At 36.7% G+C, this 24,334-nt stretch overlaps 2 protein-coding genes across 2 annotated transcripts; both read left to right on the top strand.

Annotated features, from left to right (window-relative positions):
• The first annotated feature begins 21,247 nt into the window (after positions 1–21,247).
• On the top strand, positions 21,248–22,156 carry LOC149666144 (uncharacterized). Its single transcript, XM_089841490.1, has one exon. It carries the CDS (start codon positions 21,248–21,250, stop codon positions 22,031–22,033), a length of 786 nt encoding a protein of 261 aa, XP_089697616.1. The 3' UTR covers positions 22,034–22,156.
• Positions 22,157–22,170: 14 nt separating this feature from the next.
• On the top strand, positions 22,171–23,192 carry LOC149666143 (uncharacterized). The gene is made up of 2 exons (XM_089841705.1): positions 22,171–22,574; positions 22,667–23,192. Exons 1-2 carry the CDS (start codon positions 22,181–22,183, stop codon positions 22,843–22,845), a joined length of 573 nt encoding a protein of 190 aa, XP_089697831.1. The 5' UTR covers positions 22,171–22,180; the 3' UTR covers positions 22,846–23,192.
• The last annotated feature ends 1,142 nt before the right edge of the window (positions 23,193–24,334 follow it).

Raw genomic sequence — 24,334 nt, 5'->3', positions numbered from 1 at the left:
TCAAGGGCAGTTACGCTCTGAATCCCTTTAACTTTAAAACTTGGGATATAAATTTTTTGTCTTTGTACCTCGATAACGATGAAATACCCTCGAAACCGTTGACTCCTGATTTCGGTAAAAACTTGTATATACAAGCTTATCAAACGTTGTTCGCGGGCACGGGTATTCATTATAAAGACGACGGTAACGATATTACTCCCAACGAGTTTGCCAACGGGTTAACCCTCTACGCTTTTGATCTGACACCGGACCTATCGGCTAGCGAAACAAACCACTGGAACCCCGTTAAGCAAGGACAATTAAGATTGGACATGGGATTCGCTAAACCTTTGCCCGAAGCCGCAGTCTGCATTGTATACGCCGAATTTCAAAGCATGATTCAAATCGATAAAAATAGAAACGTAATTGTAGATTATTAAAAATGTCAGCAACCACCACCGTAGACTTAATTCTCGCTTTATCAGATACGCCCAACTTTTTGGGTGTTTTCGCATCAAATAGGTTACCTAAGGTTACCAGATATCCCGCATCGTTAATCATAAATTTAGATCAACACTATGAAAAGGGGAGTCACTGGGTATCGGTCTTTATAGACGGAGCTCGTGTAGGGTATTATTTCGATAGCTACGGTTTGCCGCCATTTCTGCCTAGTATACGAAGATTTTTATCTTTAAACTGCAGAAAATGGACTTTTGGTAAGCGACAACTTCAGAGGTTAGAAAGTAGCGTATGTGGGCAGTATAGCGCCCTCTATCTTATTCATAGAAGTAAGAAGAAATGTACGAAAGCCTTCCTAAAAGCTTTTACCGCAAATCGAAAAATTAACGATATGAAAATTGCTAAACAATTTCAAAATCATATACGGCGACTAAAAAAGTGTAAAAGGAGCTTATTAACAAACCGTGTGGTTGCCTGGTGGTAATGCGTCCAGCTCTGTGTTGTTTCAACAACATTTGAGTTTCCATTCCAGGGTTCGACTTCCTACCAACGGCGCTTTATTAGTCCAGTTTAGAAAAAAACATCTTCAGATACGGCTTGAATCAAGTTTAAGGAGGTTTTTTTTAAATATTTAACCAACTTATTATTAATTTAACTTAATTATGTATGTTATTATCACGCTAATTAAATGTTTTTGATTTAAAATCCGATTGTTTTACAACTAGCATAAGCCTAGAATAACCTAGCATAAGCCTATCTTTCAGGATCTACCATAGCATAAGCCTACCAGGATCTACAATAGCATAAGCCTATCCCTATAGGTACCAGCCACGTGACGTCATCAAAAATTAGACGCGACGTCATCAAGAAAACCACCACCAGGTGGCTCAACAATTCAAATTTCCCGCCAAAACCATCACGTGACGTCATCAATCCCCCCAATTCCTCCCCCCCCCTGCCAACACCAACACGTGACGTCATCAATTCCCCCCCCTTCCCCCCAACCCCAGTGATGTCTCTATAAACCCAAAAAGAAAGAAGGGGGTAAAATTTTTGGGTTTATAGGGACATCCTTACTCTCTGGTTTCATTATCAGTTATATTTTTGGGAAATATTTAAGCAAAATAATTGTACTATACCACCATTGATGAAGATAGCTTCTCAGCCCAAACTAGCGTAGTAAATTTTGACACCAACATCTTAAATTCTACCACCAAATTTTCCCCAAAGTTTTGCAATTGGCTATTCCACGTATATTCCGTCTTTCAAATACACTTCGGAATAAGTTTATTTGCTTTGTATTGTAAATTAAAATTGATTATTTCATACCTGACATTCTCTGGTTACTTTACTGGTCAGCTTTGCATTCATTTGGCGCGATAATTCCACTGCTTCATTAAGCCTTTGCACGGTTTCATATTCGGTAAACAAAGTAAACGTACTAACGTTCTTTGCTTGACTCGAAGCGTTTTTCTTTGGATTTAACGCGAAATAATTATACTGGGTTGATTTTGCGCTCTTAATTTTTTAATTGAACTTAAAGACGCAATTTAAATACCCTTATCCTTACTACAGTATACTAAATACCGACATAAGATTAACCGCCTGCTTCACCCGACTCACGAGTCTCCTATACAATTTCCGGTTTCGTTAGCGTTTTCTCACGTACTACTTTCGCCATCTCGCTGCCTATACGCTAGATGTTTCAGCTAGCGACCAATCAGACCTTAGCCACACAAACAACACAGCGTACAAAGTTTTTAAGAGCATTTGGCAATCTATAGTTTCTTTTGTCGTTCCGTGACAAGCTCTCATTGAAATATTTGTATGGAATTTGCCGAAGTGACATACTTATCGGAGATAAGTTATAAACTTATGCTACTAGGTATAGTTGATCTTCAATCAATACAAGGTGATCCGAGAAAACTAAACTGCGGGTTGACAATTAATCCAACAGAAGTGTGGCTTTGGGTCTTGATGTTCTGTGTGAATAACGAGAAAGCTGCCGGCTCGTATTTCAACCCATGATCCAATGATTTTGCTGTAACAAAATTCCTCTTTTATTGAAATGTTTTTACTGGATCAGTCTCAACTCGCATTTTTACAAAAGTTCCAAACGTGGATGCCGTGAGCCGATAACTCCTCTGCTTATGCCAATAATGTGAGTGGCCTTGTAAGCGAGTTTTAACCTCAGTATATTTTGAACCAGCTAAATCTACTTGAATACTTTTCAATACCTTAATTTCATTATCAGAAATGTTCAGAAAATTTTCATTCCTTTCTCTCGTTGGAGTTTTAGCTACCCATTCCCACAGCTTGTCGATCAAAAGTGTATTTTGGTGTATTTTAGGTTGGACTGGAATACACTCGTTCGATTTTATTGTACCGATGACTGGCATACCTATGTCCATTTTGTCAAAGAGTTTAACGAAACTTTCCAATTTTTCTTTAGATATCGGTTGAGACCCCGCTGGCAACACATTAAACGTACGAACCGCGCACCCTAAAAGAGCTTTCCTTGGTTTGGCTGGGTCGTGCTTAACAATTTCCAAATCACAAAGAAGAAACGGCTCGTCTGTTTTTGGTTTCTTGACATGCCACATTTGAAGCCTGCTGGTGCACGTCCCACGTAGCGGCAAGGTTTCAGCTTTTCTTCTTACGATGTCAATGAGTTGATATAAAAGTGATATCGAATGTTTACAATCACTGTCATTTCCCGCAGGGCAAGAGCATGATATCCATTTTAATTGATTTGGTTCTTTGGCAATATTGAAACAGGCAAACATGTTGTAGGTTTTGGATCTTCTATCCGCGTCACATGTAGCTCTTATGAAAATGACATTTCCTAGAGCACCGGTTCAACTCTAATTAATATCAATCAATCAAAATGTCATAATGTGACATACCTTTTCTGTTGCTTTGAATACCTAAAATCTTCTCCTCCCTAAAAAGCATGAATCCCTCCTGTTTCTCACGCTTTGTCTTTGAGTGACTTTGGGCAATCCCATCTGACAAATCTGTTAGAAATACGTTTTCACCCCATCCTTCCTTTGGGGTAACTCTTCCTTGTAAACGAAGGAGTCCTTCTTATGAAATAACAAATTTGTTTCATTTTCAAAAAGGCTGGTGGCTATAATGAATATCAGCAACTTCATTCACCTTCTTTTGACATGTTTGGGTTTACAACCATTACGTTGATGCATGCTTTACACATATAATCATCTATTAAGTCCAGGCTGTCTTCATCTAAATTCACGCAAGTTAGATGGTACCATTCTACGCACAATGAGCATTGCACCATCTTTTTGGAGTTGTCTTTTGGTTGCTGGCACAGGCAATACAACCTAGGAGAATCATCTCCCAAAGTACTTGCAGTTGTAAACGCACACCGTTTTTTCTTCACTTTCGCTGACACAAGGTCAGCCAGCTTTCGTTTTGGCAAAGCCATCATGAAGATTTTATGAACAATACGAAGCTTAGGACGTATTTAATACAAAAACAAAACAGTTCGATCTAAGTAAATTCACAGAAATTTCTCGAAAAGTAAATCTTGGACAGTGAAAACGACGTCAATGGAAAATGCTGCAAGAAATAGCCAAGGCTTAACGAGATTTGCTTGATTTAACGGGTATGAAACGAATAAAAAGTCATCTAACTTGTTTTAAACGCTTATATATCTTCGAGAATAACACAATTGCCAGTTTTCTAACAGTTTTAACGACAATCAGCCGTTTTAGTTGCCGAAAATGGTTAAAATCTACATCACACTCGTCTAAACATTTTTTTCTCCAAATATCCCCAATAAAAAAAATAGTCGGACAAACAGCGTCTTCTGATAGGTCTCGATTTTTGCAAGTTCCAAAAGTCGCCGCTACACCTTAGGTGGCGCTGATTAAACATTAGGCGAATTGCTGGACCTTCAAATTCACAAAATTTTACATCCCTCGCAGACAAGATGGCTGTCACTTGATCAGGTGGTTAATCGCAATCTAGAACAATGCGTTGCAGTTCTTCTTTTCCAATATGTGGAACAGAGAAAAACTAGTTGCTGCTGAAGAAATACACAAAAGTTTATTTGATCCAAGTATTAAGTTGTATTATGTTTTTCTGCAGTGGGTTTTACCAAAGTTTACAGGGTTAAATGAATATTTCCAATCTGAAAAGTTGTTATAATCAGTCTTCACGAAAATTTCCTGAATACTTATAAGGAACTATTGCTCTACTTCCTTGATCGAAATTATGTTATGTCTACTGACATAAAGTGTGCCTTAATAACAATATCTATTATATCCCGCTTAACCAAATCTACCTGGGGGTTAATGTGTTGAATGAACTGAACAATCCTAAACTACGTATTAGAAAAGATTATAAAATGATCGAGTCTGACTTTCTTACAAGATCCTGCCCTATCAAAATTAACCATGATTTCTCAAACTTCAGTTTTAAATAAAACTGCGCCCTCAATAATTCCACTGGCAATTGAACTACGGAGAATTTTATGTGGAACAAAAATTTCGCTTTTAGAAGACGATAACGGAAGCAAATTTTTTGATGTTGTAAGCGAATTCACTCTAAGAGTTTTATCATTACCACATGCAAATGCAGATTGTGAATGAATTTTTAGCAAAGTAATCTTGACCAAATCCAAGACCAGAAATGAACTAGTCACATCAACAGTAGATGGTATTCTACTAAGTAGTCAATGCGTTCAGGAGGCAGGAGGCTGTGTTAATTTTGAGCCTACGGTAGATATGTATAAACGATTTAACAGTGAAATGTACTACCTCGGCAAAAGCTCAAATACTGATACTCAAGACGAAAACATTGATGTTATTTCTGACTTTTAGAGTCAACTACTATGCAATAATACATACTTCGAGAAAAGTACAAAATATGATTTGTGATAAAAAACAATAAAATATGATTTGTGACCAAAAAAACCCAAAAAATATGATTTGTAATTAAAAACCCACAAAATATGATTTTGATAAAAAACAACAAATTATAATTTGTGATAAAAAACAACAAATTATGATTTGTGACAAAAAAACCCACAAAATATGATTTGTGATAAAAAAATGTACAATATATGATTTGTGATGCAAAAAAAAGACCTAAAGTTTGTGATATTTTGTCATGTATAATTTTTTGAATTTCATTTAAAGGAAAGAGCCACGATGGAAATTATTTTTTTTCTAAACATTACTTAAGGCTTAAAATGCTATAATTCCGCAATATATTCTACCAAAGTTTGTTAATTATTTAATTAATAGCTATAATTTAAAAGCCCCTGGAGGAAGCCATCAACGCCTGGAAGTTCGCATACCTGTAGAGCAATGGGTCTGGCTTTCTATTTGTTAGATTTTTAGGCCAATCCGCGATGCGCACCGTGTGGAACGTCTGCTATTTAGTGTAATAGTGTTTCTCACTTTCTCTGAGACTCTGACGAGTAAAAGAAGCAAAATGCCTTATATCGAAGGATATAATACTAGTGCCAAACAGCATGGTGCAAGTCTATTTAGAATTCGAAATATTAAAAATGATATTGAAACTGCCAAAAGATGGATTCTATCCGCGAAACCAGCGGTGAAAGAGAGTTTTGAAGAGTTATTAAGAAAATGTGTCAGTAAGCCTTTGCCAGACAGTGATAGAAATTTAATAATTAGGAGATTTAGTAATAGTGTGCGAGTGTGCCACTTTCATTTCGCCCCAGAATGTTTAAATGTTCATCGGTTTGTCCTCAACTTATCTAAAGAAACTATAACTCTTAAACCTGGTTCTAACCAACACGAAACATTCCGAAGGTAGACCTAGCAGAACCAGTGTTTGAAGATAATGAAGAACCTACTGAAAGTGAAACCACTTAGATTGCGGAATCCAAATCTGTGGAAATAGGAACTCAAACTGAGTTAAGCTGCATTTTCATGGTAGCGTGTACCGAGTTGTTAGCGTGGGCGTGAGCGAAAACCGGTTTTGCGCTGGAGCTCGGAATACGCGCGTAATTTGCGTTTCCGCTAAAGTCTGAGGAACTTTGAGCGCGTGGTTATTTTCATGCTTTTGAGAGAGCTGGCGCGAGGAGTACACCAGCGCTAGCTTATTGTTGAAAGTTCATTATTGAAGGTTTTTAAAGATGGCGGTTCAAAAGCAAAGCAATCGGAAGAATCTTTTAAACGATCTTTTGCGCAAGAAATTATTATTGATTGCTTTGCTAGTACTGAATCGGGTGCCTACCAAAAAAAATACCGCAAGAAAAGATAGTGGGTTCATCCTATTTGGAGGAAAAGAAATAGAGAATGACACCATACAACACTGGTAAATTTGAGTATGAGCAAATAAGCCAATGATTTCAATCTTCATAACATATTTGTCGTTTTCAGTTGAAAGTTATGAGACAACATGACCACGCATACTTTAGAAACTATACTAGAATGTCACCTCAGAAATTTGACCTTCTCCTCTCATTAGTGAGACACAAACTTGAGCCACAGTGTTTTGGAAGAAGCGACTTAATAAGCTCTGAAGGACGATTAGCCCTTGCTCTTCGTTTTCTGGCTACATACCAAAAATGTCGTACGCCTTTCGAATTGGCTTAATAACCACTTGCAACATAATTAACAAAACTTGCCGAGCCATTTGGGAAGTTCTCCAACCGATCTACATGTCCAAGCCATCAGAGCAAACGTAGAAGTCTGCCGCTAAACTGTACTACAACAGATGGAATTTCCCTATGTGTTGTGGCTCAGTTGACGGCAAGCATGTAAACATTATCAAACCTGCCAGCTCGGGCTCGAAATATCACAATTACCAAGGGCTTAGTTCAAATAATCTAATGGCAGTTGCTGATGCACGATATAAATTTTTGACCGTTGACGTTGGCGGATATGGATCAAGCTCAGACGGAGGTGTTTTTAAGTCTTCGGACTTTGGCCAAGATGTAACTTCCCAAAATATTAACTTTCCGCCTTCAGGCATCCTTCCAGGAACGGATATAAAAGTGAGACACGTACTCCTCGGTTATGAAGCTTTTCAGCTTATGTCGAACTTTATGAGGCCATAACCGTTTAAGGATTTAAACAGTGAAAAGAGAGTATTCAACTACAGACTCAGTAGAGCCAGACGATGTGTAGAAAATGCTTTCGGTATACTCGCAGCAAGGTGGAGAGAATACACTAGACCCATCGCAATGAAGCCTACAAATGTTGATTTTGTAGTGCAGGCTACAATTGTCCTTCATAAATTCCAAATTACGGAGAAAGCGAAAACTCCTAACGATAAAACATATTGTTTAAAAGGGTTCGCCGAAAAAAGATGTATAAAGATGCTTGAAAAAAACCCAGCGAATGGTTTATCTGATATGGCACCAACATCGGCGCGTAGTTTCTCCAAAGAAGCAAACGATAACAGAGATAAGCTTGCCAACTGAGCAAGACGTGAGAGGAACGAGCCGGCCGCCGACGTCCAATAGATGCTAGGTTTAAGCAACACAACTCAAGCTTGTTAATAAGACTAGACGGCCGAGAGCGTGAAGGCGTCAATCCGTGGAGTGAAAGCTCTGTGCGATGGTGCGGGATCGATACCCGGTCGAGGAGAAAAATAATTTCATAAATAAATAAAATTCTTCCACGTTGCAGAGCCACCTAAGTGTGATACTTTTTAAAAATTTCCGAATTTCGCACGGGAAAAAAATGGGGAAAATGGGGGGAAAAGGCGCCCATCCGTAATTCAAATAGTCGGACTAAACCTTTACGCCATCCACTAGATGGCGCAAAGCAAAAAGACAAACGGTACATAAATATGCTGTTAAAAATACGACGAAACCAACGGACTGGCGACCCATATAAAACAGAACAACGACCATCAAATTGATTGGAATTTAACTCGGGTTTTATGTCAATACACTTCAAAGATCAACTTTTCCTACTATGTAGACTAAGAGTTGGACTTCTCGAAGAGGATTTAGCTTATCGTTTTCACATTGCACAAAGTACTGTGTCAAATATTTGTACAACTTGGATAGACTTGTTAGAGAAACGCTTAACTCAGTTTCATATATGGCCATCGCGACAAGCTAATGATAGATTCATGCCAGACGAAAAATTTCCGAATTCCGCACGGGAAAAAAAGGGGAAAATGGGGGAAAAAGGCGCGCCCAGCCGTAATTGAAATAGTCGGACTAAACCTTTACGCCATCCACTAGATGGCGCAAAGCAAAAAGACAAACGGTACATAAATATGCTGTAAAAATACGACGAAACCAACGGATTGGCGAGTGGCGACCCATATAAAACAGAACAACGACCATCAAATTGATTGGGATTTAACTCGGGTTTTATGTCAGGAAACTAATTGGTATAAACAATGTTTTAAGGAATCAGTATATATTAAAGATAGAGGAAATTTAAACTTAGATCAAGGTTCAGTAAACATAAGCGGGTGGGGACGATTTAACTAAAATAAAACATGACATAAAAACGATATAAAAAAGGGGAAATGTCACCTTCAATCTATGTAAAAAATGTATGTTGGTCACTTTTTAAATTAAATTATTTTAGTTCATTTTAAAAATTGGCTGAGGAAGGACCGCGGTCCGAAAGCTCACTAAGTTTTAAATTTTAAATTTAAAATAAACATATAAAATTTTACTCCATGAAGTAGCAGTTCTTATTGAAATTAACAACATAAGAAAAATGAACTTCTTATTGAAAATCTATGCAACGAAAGTGAAAAACTTAAATCGTTGAACAAAGTGCTGCTTGAGGAAAATGTGAAATTTAAATGTATTTTACAAAACTGCAAAGACTTAGAGAAAGCAAATACAGAGTTGATAAAAGAAATTAAAGAAGTCAGAGTTAATAGTTCAGCTTATAAAAACAACATTAATCTTTTAGAACAGAAGTTAAAAGAGAAACAAAGATTTTCCTTAAAGAAAGTATCTGATTCTCCCGCAATGTTACAGCTCTACACTGGATTTAGTGGAACAGAGGTCTTTGAAGATTTGTATGCCCTAGTTGAACCTGATTTAAAAGACTTGAAATTGTATAACGGAGCCAAGGGCTATAAAACGAAATTTGAAAGGGGGCAAGGTAAAACTATCGGACGCCCGATGCAAATAGACTTCAAAGATCAACTTTTCCTAGTGCTATGTAGACTAAGAGTTGGACTTCTCGAAGAGGATTTAACTTATCGTTTTCACATTGCACAAAGTACTGTGTCAAATATTTGTACAACTTGGATAGACTTGTTAGAGAAACGCTTAACTCAGTTGCATATATGGCCATCGCGACAAGCTAATGATAGATTCATGCCAGACGAGTTTAAATCCAAATTTCCTACCGTTCGCATTGTTCTGGATGCAACCGAACTGTTCATCCAAAAACCCAATAATTTCATAACACAAAGCGATAGGTCTTCGTACAAAACCCACAATACGGCTAAAGGTCTCATTGGTGTAACTCCGAATGGTTTCATAAGCTTTGTGTCTGACTTAGTGCCAGGTCAAATGTCTCAGGAGGAAGAATCTTATACCAGGGAGATAGCGAGTGTTCGAATCCATGTAGAACGTGTCATTCGAGGAGTCAAGGAAAATAACATACTAAGAACAATATTTCCTAACTCTATGCACAACCAGTTAAACAAAATATGGAAAACTTGTACTTATTTAGTAAACTTTTGCAATGAACCGTTGTTAAACAGAAAAATAACAAAGTAGTTTTCATCTGAAATTCTTAAGTTAAAATTTAATTTTCAGAAATAAAAATTTACTGTTTTTATATTTTCAAAAATATCACAAGACCTATAAATATGAAAATTGCATTTTTAAATGCATGTATGAATAATGACAAAAATGTTTTTTTAACATCACAGCTTTTCTAGGAACGAGATACCATGGTAAATATAAAATTTTAACAATTTTTGAACAATTTTTTCTTTAAAGAACCTCTCATCAAATTTAATACGTTGGCAAAATGGCTTTTCGTCTCCACAATCCACTAGTAAATCACACCACTTAAGACCTGTTAACCCAAGCTAACCTTGTATTTGATAATAAAAGTTATGGTTCGGTCCAAGAAAATTTCTCCGTTTTCATCTTTCTTTAAAAACTTGCTCGTTGGTTCTTTCTTCTGTATATCTTCTTCGATGTTTATTGACTGATCCTTACATTTTGCCAATGTCTTGATTTCTAAAAGGCCATAGCCTACGTTTTCCTGTAGCACCAACCTGTCAGGGGATGCTCCCAACATTGAAGGTTTTCACTCCTGAACGCAATAGTTCATATTTTCAGTAGCATAGTTTCGTTTTTCAACCCCTCTTGCACATATTTATTTTTAGACAGATCAGCTCCGTTAAAAATTGTTTTTAGAAAATAGTCGTTGACTTCTTTCTGCCGTTTGCAAATAAAACCAAACTTCGATGCAGTGATTCTGAATTGCTGCTCACTCTTCCATAGGAGGCAATTCGACTGCTCTCTAGTTTCTACCTCTAGATTTAATGCACAATATAAAGTCAATTTACAAGTAACTGGTGTTTTCAGAATAGATATACGAAGTTCTTTCATTTCATCTTCTATTTCTACGGGTGCAATCGGAAGTGAAGTACGAGCATTCATAACTACATTTATTGCCAATTCGGTTGTAATATTAGTTTCTGGGTCAGCTAATGTTTTTGAATATGGAATAAAATTGTTTTCCTCTTGAATAAGGCAAAAACAATTCGCGGCGTTTACCAGCTTTCAATCGTTCGGTGAGTGACTTAATTCTAGCAGACATATTCTTGACATCTTCGCCAGTTCCTATATCATCTAAAGCACTGTAGGTTTGCTGGTTCTGTTGCTTTTCTTGAAGAACTTCGCTAGCTTTGCCAGGTGTATGCTTCACAAAATCCAATTCAGTAAAAGATCTTCTTGAGAGTTTCCTATTTTGAGAAGGGACACTACAAGCTCTAGTCTTTTCAGTGCAAGCCAAGTCGTCAGGGATGAAGGTTTTACCTGATCTAATACAGTCCAAAATGAACCATAATACGGAACCCACATGTTTACACACACCACCACACCCCGCTTTACAAGCACACCAGGCTACGTTAACTTGTCCAATAACATTCAGCTTTATTGCCACATCATACTTCGATGATATCGTAAATGAAGCTTCAACTTTAGCTTTTATAAATATGTTAAAGCCATCTGAAACTTTCTCTCCTGGGTTTATAAATAGTTCATTCACTTTATGTGCTTTAAACCTCCGATAGCCGAGTGTTAAGTGTATTTTAGCTAAAGAATCACAATGATGCTTGGTAATGACAGTTTCATCAAACGTTTTTGGGACAAATTTTAACTGTTTTGTCCAGTTCCCTTTTGGTACACTAAATTTCTTATTAACAGCTTTAGCTTTGCTAAGCAAAAGAATTCTATTAAAATGTGAACAATATCTATAAGAAAAGAAGTTATCAAATTCAATTGTAAACTTACTCCATTTCCAGTTTTCATAGTCTTTAACCTAGGCTTAGTGAAGATGGCCCCTACGAACTAGGAAGTTGGCTTTCATGTACAACAGATTTATGACGTATTTCCTGGCACGGCCAACTTTACGAGCATCTAAGTTGGCCGTGTTCCTGGAAACTTTCAACAAGTTCGACAAGACCAAAAATTTTTATAATAGAGGCTATTGTGCTGTTACTGATTTTGATATATTTAAATTTATTTGTAGACACATAAGGGCGCGAATTTACTTGTACCTATATGATCCGTATGTGTAGAGGGACAGCGGGAATCTCGTTAATCCATTCATGCGCGTCACTAATTAGATGACGAGGCATTTGGCTATTGAAACTTTTATCATTGAGATTGCAATGAGTACAATGGGGGATATTAATTTTTAAACAAAGACCGAGACTGACCGAATCCGGGAGAAACCACACATTAAAATAAGCATACAGCTTTAAATTTAAATTAATTGAATTCTATAAAACAAATGTGGTGTTGACAGGTTACACCTGGTTACACGCCAGAGCCCCCTTACCAAAATAAATTAAGCAAAAAAATAATAAAAAAGAAACGCGTAGCCGGGGGTGGCGACTAATTTAACTTGAAAGTTAACTACGCGTGCATATACTAAGGTAATGTGTCGGCCTAGTAAAAATGTACAATAAAAAAAGTAGAATGTGTTAAGTATCATGTACAAGTTTGATCATGGATGACTCAAGAGCGACCAGCAGTGATAGTATATACAGCCTTCATACCCTTTGATTAAGAATTATTTTATCGTACGTGAGTTTAAAACCTTTGTCTAGGTTAACTAGCTGACAGAAGTCATCGTTTTCCGTGCAATAAATATCGTGGGCAGACATAACAAAGGCAAAGAAATGCACTGACTTGTTTGGGTACGTTGAATGTATCTTCTGTAAAAATAGAGGAGTATTGTAAGTGGCCTTTTTCCTTTGGTGAGTGATACTCAGAGACCGCGGCATACTTAACTCTCCAGCAACCTATAATCGACCTCCCTAATTTTGGTGGTGAGATTCGAAGTTGCTAAATTTCCAATGCGAACCACTTATTCTATGAACCATGCTTTTCGCGCTACTCGAGGCGTGTTAAACAAGACATTTGCGAGTGTTTTATTGTCCAGAACGCTAAAATAGATAAGTGGTATGTAACCCTCCAAGAACAACGCTATCATTTCAACCTATTGTTTCCACGTCAACCCAAGAGGTACAATAGAATCGAGTTAATTTAGTCTCGAGAGTAAAGTGGCGGCGTTATTATCAAAACTAAATTTATTCGATGTATGATTTGTATGACCCTTTCGTCTCCCTAATAGTCTATACCCTGGATTTTGAGTTTCACGTACAAATCTGTATTTAATTTTTGGTTTCAAGACATGTTAGTGGTGAAATAATTATCATAAGCGTGCTGAAGCTATTGCAATATAACTTTTAGGGTCAAGAGTGAGACGATGTCGCTTATTTTATAACCCGAGTTCAAATATTTTTTGATTGACGTTGCCCTTTCCATTGCCAATTTTTCAAATCCAGATGAAATACTTCTTGAAAAAACTTTCCTAGCAATTTTTCCAAGCTCTGGGAATCGTTGCTCTTTGTCTCTCCAGTAGTCAACAACAAAGTTGTTGTATTGTTGCGCTTCTTTAGTCGACACTAGGCGCTCTTTCAAATATTCGTCGAAGCTCTATTTTGTGGATGAAATAGAGCACATTTCTCGTGGGCTTTCCAAGCCTTCAAATAGGGTGCAGCTAGTCTCCTCCAACTCGTCTCCTAAATCTTGAACCATGTTGGTCAAGAGCGTGCAGATAAATTCTTTGGTTTGATCCTCATTGACAGTGCAAAAATTTGGATATTCATCCCTCCATACCGGTAAACTGTAGCCTGTGACAATTCCAATTATTATTAGACAATTGGCATTGAAAATTAGCATACGATTTCGGAAAAATCTAACCTTTAAAGATGAATGTTTTTTGTCTTGGATCTAGTAGAGCCGCTACCACAAACCTTTCTTCTCTTATAAGATTTGAAAACCTTTCTTCCATAGTTTTTAAAAGATTGGTTCGAAAAGTTTCAAACCAAATAGATTTTATTTTTTTAAGATTGTTAAACAATCCCATTAGCAAGCCGATGACTTTGGAGACAGTTGGGCCTTCGGAGCACAATGACTCTACTGTCATTCTCAAGGCCTTCCACAACTCATTTAGTTCTTTCAGTTTTTCCATATCATCATCCTCTGGCAGAAGAATGTCTCTCTTAGCCATCATCAGAATTGATCTCAAAGATTCTATAACGTCTCCATTCTGAAAAATCAACGGTTATGCATCTTATTTCGGTGAATGGCTGTTCAATCTAGGGTGTTCCGAAAAGGGTGGTAGGACCGTACAATGAATTGTATGTTCGATTTTGACTCAATGTTCCATGGGATTTCACCCTAAAGAGTCTTTTATCGATGACTCCTTAAATATCATTATCTTTTATTCTTCTAAATGAAGCATTGGTCACAAACTTTTTGGCCCATTTTCCAGAAATTTGAAGGAACTTTATCCAGGATTCAACCTTTTCTAAGATTAAAACTACATCCTCCGATAATTCAATTTTTTCGCGAAAGGCTCTAAAAACCTCTGATGGTATGCAAGGTGACACGTTCCAGGCATGTTCCCATTCGGTGTCGTTACAGCCAAGATTAAATACATTTTCCATGGTTTGTGTTTCTTTGAAATTGAAATGTCAAGTTAAATGACAGAGACAGTAGTCTCTCAAAGTTCATTTGCATTTACCATGTTCGGCTAAAAAAGCACCAAAACATGGCCAAGGTCTATTTAAATTTAAACTGCATGCATCTAATGCATCGAAATCCAGTGCTGCAAAAACCTGTGAACGCATGAAAATAATTTTTGGTAAAATTATTGTGTTCAAGTTTAAACTCAAAGTAAGATCCGTAACAGTAAGCAAGAAGTGTCTAAATATCAATGTTTCCAACATAATCAAATCAATAATGTTGCATGCGTTAACCATTTCAATTCAGAAGTTGTAGATTTTCGTGTATATCATCGAAAACAAGAGATGTAAGGTATCTTCCATAAAGTGAATAAGCCAGTTATCTTTTTTTTACCCGCCTGCTATGGTTAGCTCCATGAGGAAGATCATCTATTGTCCCACAGTTCGAACTGCCTCTTCAAGAATAGATGTCATACGAGTCCAACACTTCTACAGGCATTTTTTATCCATTTAAGCTATTATTTACGCTATAGAAGATATATTTTCAAAAATCTAGTCGTCTGAGATTATTCATATTAATCAACATTATTTTAACCTACAATTCCTAAATACCATCTGGAATAATAAAACTACCATAAATTGAACTATTTTCAAAATATAATATTTCAACATTTCCTGACCTCCTTTAAATTTCTGAGATTCATTTAAAACACTTCACATTACTAAAACATTAAAATACCTCGGTGACATTGATTTGAGCATTTTGTTGCATTGTCAAAAGTTTTTCCTCAAAATTGGCTTCGTCGCCGATGAAACCAAGAATGGCTGTTTTTATGCACCATTTGTCGTCAATTGAATGACATGACACTTCAGTCATCCCGCCCCACCGAAGAAGTGTTATTTGAACGTGAGGGCATTTTTCGAATCCAGACTATAAAGTTGATGCACATTAAAAAAATTGGGTACATTTTATTGATCAATATCCTGACATACAATTTGCGGCATGAAATCTTTCATGGTTTTATGCAAAACATTTTCTAACTCCGAAGACGTCGGTACGTGGACCTGCGGCCCACCCCTTGCTACAACGTCTTTAAAGCCACTACCTTCTACCACACTAAAGGGTAAGCAATCAACGGCCAACATTTTAACTAATACCATTTCAAATTGTTTTTGTTTTTGTGACGTTGGGCTTAATTTCGCCACCTTCTTGAGTGGTAGTAGTAAATTTGTAGCCGGTCTCTTTGGCTCCCTTTTCCTCAACACGCATTGGGCATGGGAAGTCTATTCGAAATAAAAGTTTGACAGTTAGATATATTCAACGTAAATCGATAAATATTATTTTAACCTTGACGTGTCGCTCCAAATTTGAAGCTGCACTCAGATGAGTTTTTAACTTTTTTTCGCAAATTTCGCACTGGACAATAATATTTTTCGATTCCAGTCCAGTGGTGGACAATGCATGACCTAAGTAAATGAAATGATCTTGGATATTGCATACACCAACTCCTTGCCTACTAAATTTCTCAGCTAAGGAAGCCACGATTTTTAAAGTTGCGCCTTCTGAGTACGTAGCGGAGTCAGAATTATCAGAGAATTCAGTTGAGGAGTCCATTAACATATCTAACGATAATATCTAATTAGTTACATTAACCATCCTTAATAACTTTGAAGGTGAAATTTAAAAATTCATATATATATATATATATGTATATCTGAATTGGCTTTCATTTGTGGTCACCCCCTCCCATTTTCCAGTTTAAAAGATAGTTTCACACCTATGAAGCCACTCTCGGAGCCTTTCAAAAATAACTGACATTTGAAGTGAATGAAAAGCACTTCATTACACAATTTTGTTAGTGTTGACTTAGAATCAAATTATAAACATATTTTTAGGATAAAATCACCTAAGCTACAAAATGCTATATTTAAAATTTGTTTAATTTCACTTACCGACCAGTAAATTAGTAGCTTTTGGTTGTACTTCTTAGAAGATAACTGCTCTGCAAATCAAGTCGCAAAGAAATAATTAAATATGTCTACAACCGTTGTACAACGGTTTTCTAATGTCGCGAGACACGTTATTTCAAAATTTTTTATTAATTCTCGAGGCGCGTGTTTTCAAAATGTTGGTTTGGCTCCATTCCTCGAGAAAAGAAAAATTCCGTTATGGAAATTTTAACTTAATGTTGAATTTTCAAAGGGAAGTTTTTGCAGTAGCAAAAACTTATTTGCAGCTGAATTCACAAAGAAATTGTAATTATAATGGGCCTATATTAAATCCGGCGCAAAAAATTTACTACTTGAAAGTTTTAACTAAAATATTTTAATCGTTAGTCACCCAAAAAAAGACAGAAATTTAGCTTTAAATACATGAATATTAAACATAATTAACAATACTAAAAAAAATTAAAAATGAGTTTGTACTTTTTGCGGCGTTAAATATATTCGTGCGTGTCCAAGTAACACATGGGTTCGCTGTCTGATTTATAATTCCCTCTTATTGAGTACTGTGTGTCAAAGTGACACATTGTGTCGCCACTTTGAATTTCCATTGTTTGCGTCCTCGACTCCACACTAAATGAAGTGTGATGGCATTTCAAAACATCGCCTTCCATTTAACATATTATGATTAATAATTTCAATTTTTTGTCGGCTTAAATCAAGAAGATGGCAAGAGGAAGATTGGCGTAACTAATCAACGAAAAATCAACGGTAGATTCCACATTTCGAAAGAGTTGTGCTTTACAACGGGGTTCGTGAACGGTACCCTTGAGATTCGACTATGTAGGAAGCAATCGGTAAAAAGTTTAGCTACTTCTACAAGTACATGGGAGAAGTTAATGCCTCGTTAACCCGTACTAGCAGGCTGGACGCTGGGCCTCGAAACCAACAACTTTGAAATCTTTTAAACGATAACGCAAACGAGAAAACAACTGTTGTGGCGTATCATAATACGTGTCAGATTAAAGATTTGTTTAATGAGGATTCCACTGTTTTGGACAGTCTGGAAACAGCGGTCTTGAATCGAGTTTCGAGTGCTGTTAAGGAACATCTTATCAAGATCAGCAACCACCAAATCGTATTTACACACTTGGCCGACAATATTATTGAGTTTTATAACAACATTTACGATACTTCATACGGTGCTTATTAGTTTTTTCTTTGGTGTTACATAATAAATTGAATTTAAAACCGAAAAACTGTTCCATTTTATATAACTAATACTAGACATACCTTTTTATCTCTTCCTCACATTTTTTCCTTTTATTATTTAAGCCCAAGAAATAAAGTCTACACTTTGAGGGAAAAAATATATGCTTAAATTAAAAAAAGAGAAATATATAAATGCAGAACAAAATTTATTGTTTTTTAAATTTACAAAAATTATTTTTAAAAAAAATTTACAAAAATTATTTTTAAAAAAAATCTACAAAAATTATTTTTAAAAAAAATTTACAAAAATTATTTTTAAAAAAAATTTACAAAAATTATTTTTAAAAAAAATTTACAAAAATTATTTTTAAAAAAAATTTACAAAAATTATTTTTAAAAAAAATTTACAAAAATTATTTTTAAAAAAAATTTACATTTTATTTATGGCAGCGACAGGGTCTGCACGAGCGTACGAAAGCATTCGAACATTATGTCGTTCCTGCCCTCGTACACTCGTGCTAGCTGCCCAGGGACTGCTATAAAGCGTACCCGGCGATAGAGCTGCGAGAGTTCCTGGATGACCCTTTGGGCAAGAGAAAAAAAGAGGGTTAATAAAGTATTGAACGACTGATAAAAATAATTAACTTACAGGAACCCTCGACAGTTAAAAACCAAGAGGCTGTAATACAAATTATAAAATTAAATTTAGATAAAATCATAAAATAATGCATGAAAACTCACTCGTGGGGAATAAAGACGCAGTTATTATACACGACTTGCCGAACTTGATTCAGCAGGTCGTGCATAAATGCGTCGTCCGCCACAACCTCGGCAATTAATGCCAGGTACACTGTGATTTGGTAAATCACGCTGTAAATAAATACAGATTTTAGTTTTATGCTATAATGAAAAAAATTAAATGAATCACAAGTCCCCGTTGATATTCAGATCATCCTCTCCCGGTGGTTGGGTAAATTAAATGAATCACTTACTAGTAACCGTTGATATTCAGATCATCCACTCCCGGTGGTTGGTTACTGGTTTTGAGATAAAATTAGCTTTGATAGTTATGCCTGATGGCTTGGCCCTTCAATTCTGAATATTTATCCTTTCCAATTTGTGAAGCCTGACTTTGTAGTACAAGTTAATAGTTTTTTAACTGAAGTGGTTGCATGATGTTCAATACCCACTTCAGCATCAAACATGTGTTCATGGAGATCGGGGAATATATCCATTCCTACTATTGTTCGTAGAACAGCAAGTTCAACGGTCAAAGTGATGTTCTTGCATGGCTTGGAAAATGGTACATTTTGACGTATGCAGGACTCGGTTAAACGACATAGTTGAAAAACACTTTTAGATGGTCTATTCAACCCACCATTGTCTTTCAGTTGCGTAAATCGCGAATGCATATTAAAAGCATAATTATGCTAGTTTGGGGGCTCTTCGATTGCTTGGAGACAGGTTTTGCAGCTTATGGCTTTGCAAAGACGCGATACCACAAAGCCAGCAATCTAGAAAACTGAATTTTCTGTGAAAATGGATGAATTTTCTTGTTGGATGTAAAATTCTTTAATTTCATCATCTTCTTGATTGTGAAATTCTCCTACTGTTGACGCTTACATTTTAAAGTCATATTCCGGGTAACGGCGAACGATGCGAAGTCTGAGGATTTCAGTTTCATCAAGAGCAGTGACATTTTCGGTTTAAGTAGGTTTAAGTACATAGTTTTTTCAATTTTGGTATTGAAAACTTAAACGGAAATGTTAGCATCTCAGTTTTTCTCGGAATCCACACCCAGTCCAAGCTAAAGCTATTGGTCGCGCACGACATTAAACGTTATTTTCGCGTTCGTGCAAGTCGCTCGAAAGTAGCCTGGAAAATCTTAATAAGAACAAAAAACGGCAAGTAGATTTAATTTTTCAATTAAGGCCCTTTCTTAGCTTGAAACTTACAAATTTTGTCGTTTGGAGGCGCAAGGCAAAATTAGTTAAAAAGAGGGCTAAAATTCGTGCTTCTTTATATTTTCCAACTTTTAAGGTAAGTTCTTCTCGTGTTCACAATCAATTTACAGAAACGTCTCGTTTCCTACGAGGTTTGCCTTCAATAGACTGCAAACTTTTTGTGATCAGCAGAGGGAAGGGTTTTTGGGAGGGACAATTGGGAAGGGCCGTTTCTTTGTCAAAACTCAGACAACCTACCAAATGTTTTTAGGTTACAGTAACTGGCGACAGTGCGATATAGGCCGAAAGAAAGAGAGATACGTAATGTCGTTGCTACTCAGTGTCAACTTCTTCCGGCCTTTAGTCTTTACTGCATTAAATATACGGTGGACGGATTATAGGCAATGCTCGGTCCTACAATGGGGCTTTCTTTGCTTATCGAAATTTTCAATCTCGGACCCTGTGGACGGGATGAATTACTTTTTTTTGGTCAGCATTCTATAACAGAGACCTCAGTGACCCGCTTCCCCACTTTCCCTTTCTACATAAATTCCTTGTAGGTGAAGTAATTTGACAGGTGATTTTAGAGGGAAATATTGGCAATTAGATTCATGGTAATAACCTTACTCAAAAATGAAATCAAAATTATTTCTTTTTTTAGATTATTGGTAGAAGAAACTGTTCAAGAAAAGAAGTTTGTGGTCGAAGGTCGAAGAATTGTCGATATAAACCACGTTTTAAATTGGTCAACGAACCTGCAAATTGAACATCAAAAGATTTGTACCTTGGGCTACTTGGATTTCAAGGATGAGAAACGAGCTGGCCTGAAATCAACCTTTGTGTTCGAATGCCGTACATGCAGACGGACAATTAGCAAATCGAGCGATGATAAGAACAAAATGGATATAAACCCGAGTGCCGTGTGGGCTACCGTTTCAAGTGGTGCTGGCCATTCCCAACTAAATGATTTTTTGGGATATATGGATATTCCGTCTATAAATTGGAATAGATACCATAATATCGAAGTTGGATTGGGTGATGTAAGAGAATAGATGGGCATAATATCAGTTGATGTATTACATTCAAGCAATGTCGTTAATGATAGCTCTGGCTTGAACAACTTCATAAAGATATGAAAGCAGCCGGCGAAGAAGAAAGAGGTATAGCTATTCTAAAAGGACAAAAACGATGGCGTACCATATATTACCGTGTACTTAGACGGAGGATGGTGTAAACGATCCTACGGTCACAATTACAACGCCGCATCTGGAGTTGTAAGTTTAAGGAAAATAATTTTATGATTTTACGCTAAATAATTTGGTTTTATAAATTTAAGTAAGAAATGTTTATTGTAGGCATGCATTATTGGCCAAGAAACCAAAAAATTGTTGTACTTAGGCGTGCGGAACAAATATTGCTACCAATGCTTTAGGGACGCAAAATTAGGTCGTTCACCTACTGCACATAGATGCTACCGCAATTGGGAAGGTTCTTCCACGGCCATGGAAGCCGACATCATAGTTGACGGATTTTGCAGAAGCGAGGAGATGCACGGCTTACAGTACAGAAAATTCATAGCTGACGGCGATTCTAGCGTGTATTCTCGTATTTTAGAAAAGGTACCATATGGCTATACTGTCGCCAAAATCGAATGCGCCAACCACTGTGTCAAAAACTATACTGGCGCTTTGCATAAGATAGCTAGTGACACCAAAAGGTTTACTTTGGAGAGCCGTAAGAAACTGAGAGTAGCTATACCACGCCTCACGGCAACAGCGCGGGGTGCTATATTCCACAGCGGAATTACCGACCTAAGGAACGATTTGAAGAACGGGCCAGCCCACGTGTTTGGTGAACACGCGAAATGCAGAGATTATTACTGCAAAAGAAAGGAGGACCAAAACGAGAAAAACTATGTTCCAGAATTGCGATTGTCTGGTATTTACCCTTTCATATTGGCTCAGGTGGACAGACTTGTTGCGAAAGCAGACAGGCTACTCTCAAATGACACAAGCAACCGGGCTAAGCTGTTTATGAGCATAATGGCCAAACTAAATGCTGGAAAACGAATCAACTTCAGCCAGAAGGGAGGATATCAAGGTCGATGTTGGGTAGCCGGTCTAAGTTACCAAAAAGGACCTGGGGGTTGGCAAACATCACCGCATAAAGCACTGACAGGAAGAAGCCCAGGTGCCTTTTTTAAAAGGCATTGCAAAAAGAAGGAGTCAAAAAGGCAGAAAGAGGAAGAACATCGAAAACAAGGTCGAGGCAGAGCCACAGAAAAATAGCCAGAGCCAAAGCGCCTCTTCTCAAAGAAACCTATTCCAAAACCTAAGCTTCTTCCAATTGTCGAGACTGATTATGGACCAACTGCGGATGCTCCGCCAATGACAGAAGCGGGGTTCAATATCGCGGCACGAGAGAAGCTACTAAATATGCAGGCATATGATATTCAGTTTCATTTTCAGATGACTACCGATAACACAACTCAAAAATATTGGTCGTTACAGGTTTCAGCAGCTGAGCGCGATAACATAGAACGACTTTCAAGGGGACAACACGGAAATCCTTTCTACGCTAGCCACCGCCACCACCGACTCACGGCGTCCAGGTTTGGGGAGGTCATTAGAAGGCGCTCCAAGACATCTTGCCATACCATGGGTCGATCTTTTGTTTACCGCGAGCACATTTCAACTAAAGATATGCGTTATGGCCAAGAAAACGAAAACGTAGCAAAGAACAAATTTACTGAAATAACAGGCCTTGCTATTAGAGAAAGTGGACTTTACATAGACTTGACTCACGGATTTTTAGGTGCTAGTCCAGATGGTGAGACATAAAAATTTAATCTTATTTCATATTTATATTTTATTTTTATATCCATCAAATGACTAAATTAATTTGAGTTCTTAAATGTAAAGGAGTTATTGAAAAAGAAAACGCCTTAGTGGAAGTGAAATGCGTTCCTTCATCCAAACGAAAGGGGGAATCACTGGCAAAACATGCGCAATCAACTTCAAGCTTTTGTTTGAAATTGGAAAATGGAGAATTGCAACTAAAAAAACGCACAGCTACTATTATCAAATACAGGGACAACTGAACATTTGCCAAAAAGATACATGCTATTTTATAGTTTTCGTAGACAACGAAAGTCCATTGTTTTACAAAAAAGTTCGTCGTGACAAAGAAATTTGGAATAGTGTTATGGTCCCAGCTCTAGAAGCGTTTTACAAAGATTGCATTCTTCCGGAATTAATTGAACCCCAGGTTCCATTGGGAAAGAGATGCAAGGATCCTCAGTATATAATCGACGCTCAAATGAAAGCGAGCAATAAGAAAAAAAGAATCCAAGAAAATAGTGAGATTTCGGTTGAAACTCCTGTTAAAAGAAAGCTTAACATATCAAACTAAATCATGAAACTTAGTTTATTCTCAAATATTGGACAGGAAAACGTCTCCAAAACTCTGAATTATTTTTATATTTGATAATATGTACATTCATGTATTTGTAAATAAACCATCTTGTTGACTGCTCATTACTGTACTGAATATAAGGTGTTTATTTACGGAAGAGCTAGGGGCTAATTGAACTATTTTAAAATATAATTACATAACCCTTAGCATTAATGGTTAAGGGGTTAATTTGGCCTAAATTATATCTTCATTATAACTAGTCTAGCCGATTTCAAAAATCTCCGGAACTGACGTTTTCTTGAAGAGAACCCACAGCGTGAACTATAGCATTATAGGAACGCTTGAGTCCGTTTCATTTACTATTTCAATAATACCAAAAATACACTTCAGCAAACATAATAAATATTCCCCTTGATTTATTTGGCTGAACTTCTCTTTTAACATGGGGACCCCCGGCGTGGCATTTGAGGACGGTGTGGGAGTGCTAAACTACTTTATGGGAGAAGGAGAGAAACACACCCACCCACCCCCGTTTTCGGCGCCATCTGGAAGAAATAGGCTGAGCAAACATCCTATACTCTCATTGAACTTGGTGTGACTTGTCAGCGTTGTAGAATACAGGCACAAATGAACGACAATTGTTTCGTCGCCAAATCTCTAATTAAAATTTTCTAAAAAAAATAACTATTTCCTAAATGGAGCAATACTTCGATATACAGAACATATTATATTTTTATGATAATGTGTTCATAATTCATGGAGAAAATTCAAACTAAGTAATTTTCAATACATGTCTTCAATCTTTGAGTTTAATTTCTGTCGTTCCTAATTCAAGAAGAAGTTCGAAATAATTACATATTTTCGCCAAACTATTCCACTACCCTTTTCAAGTAAAAGGAGGATTTTTGATTCGTTATTTTGATAGATTTGGCGACGAAAGCAATAGCTCGAAACTTTAAAAAGCAGTATGTTTAGAATTTATTAAATCCAAAACTAATTTATTTAATTTATCTTATCAATAGATATAGATAGGGCAAATTTCCTTCTATGAGTGGTAATAATGGCATGTTTTTATTTGTTATAGAAGTATATAAAAAACTAAATACTTACAACTCAAAAACACCAACAAATCTAAGGAAGGGCCTTAAGCTTGATTATTAGATGAAACCTTAATG

The sequence above is a fragment of the Phalangium opilio genome, unplaced genomic scaffold (assembly GCF_054372755.1).
Source record: "Phalangium opilio isolate 3A_F unplaced genomic scaffold, DU_Popi_V2 ptg000060l_1, whole genome shotgun sequence".
In the NCBI taxonomy this organism is placed as follows: Eukaryota; Metazoa; Arthropoda; class Arachnida; order Opiliones; family Phalangiidae; genus Phalangium; species Phalangium opilio.
Note: the sequence above shows the minus strand (reverse complement) of the source record. Positions and strands in the feature narration are given on the sequence as shown.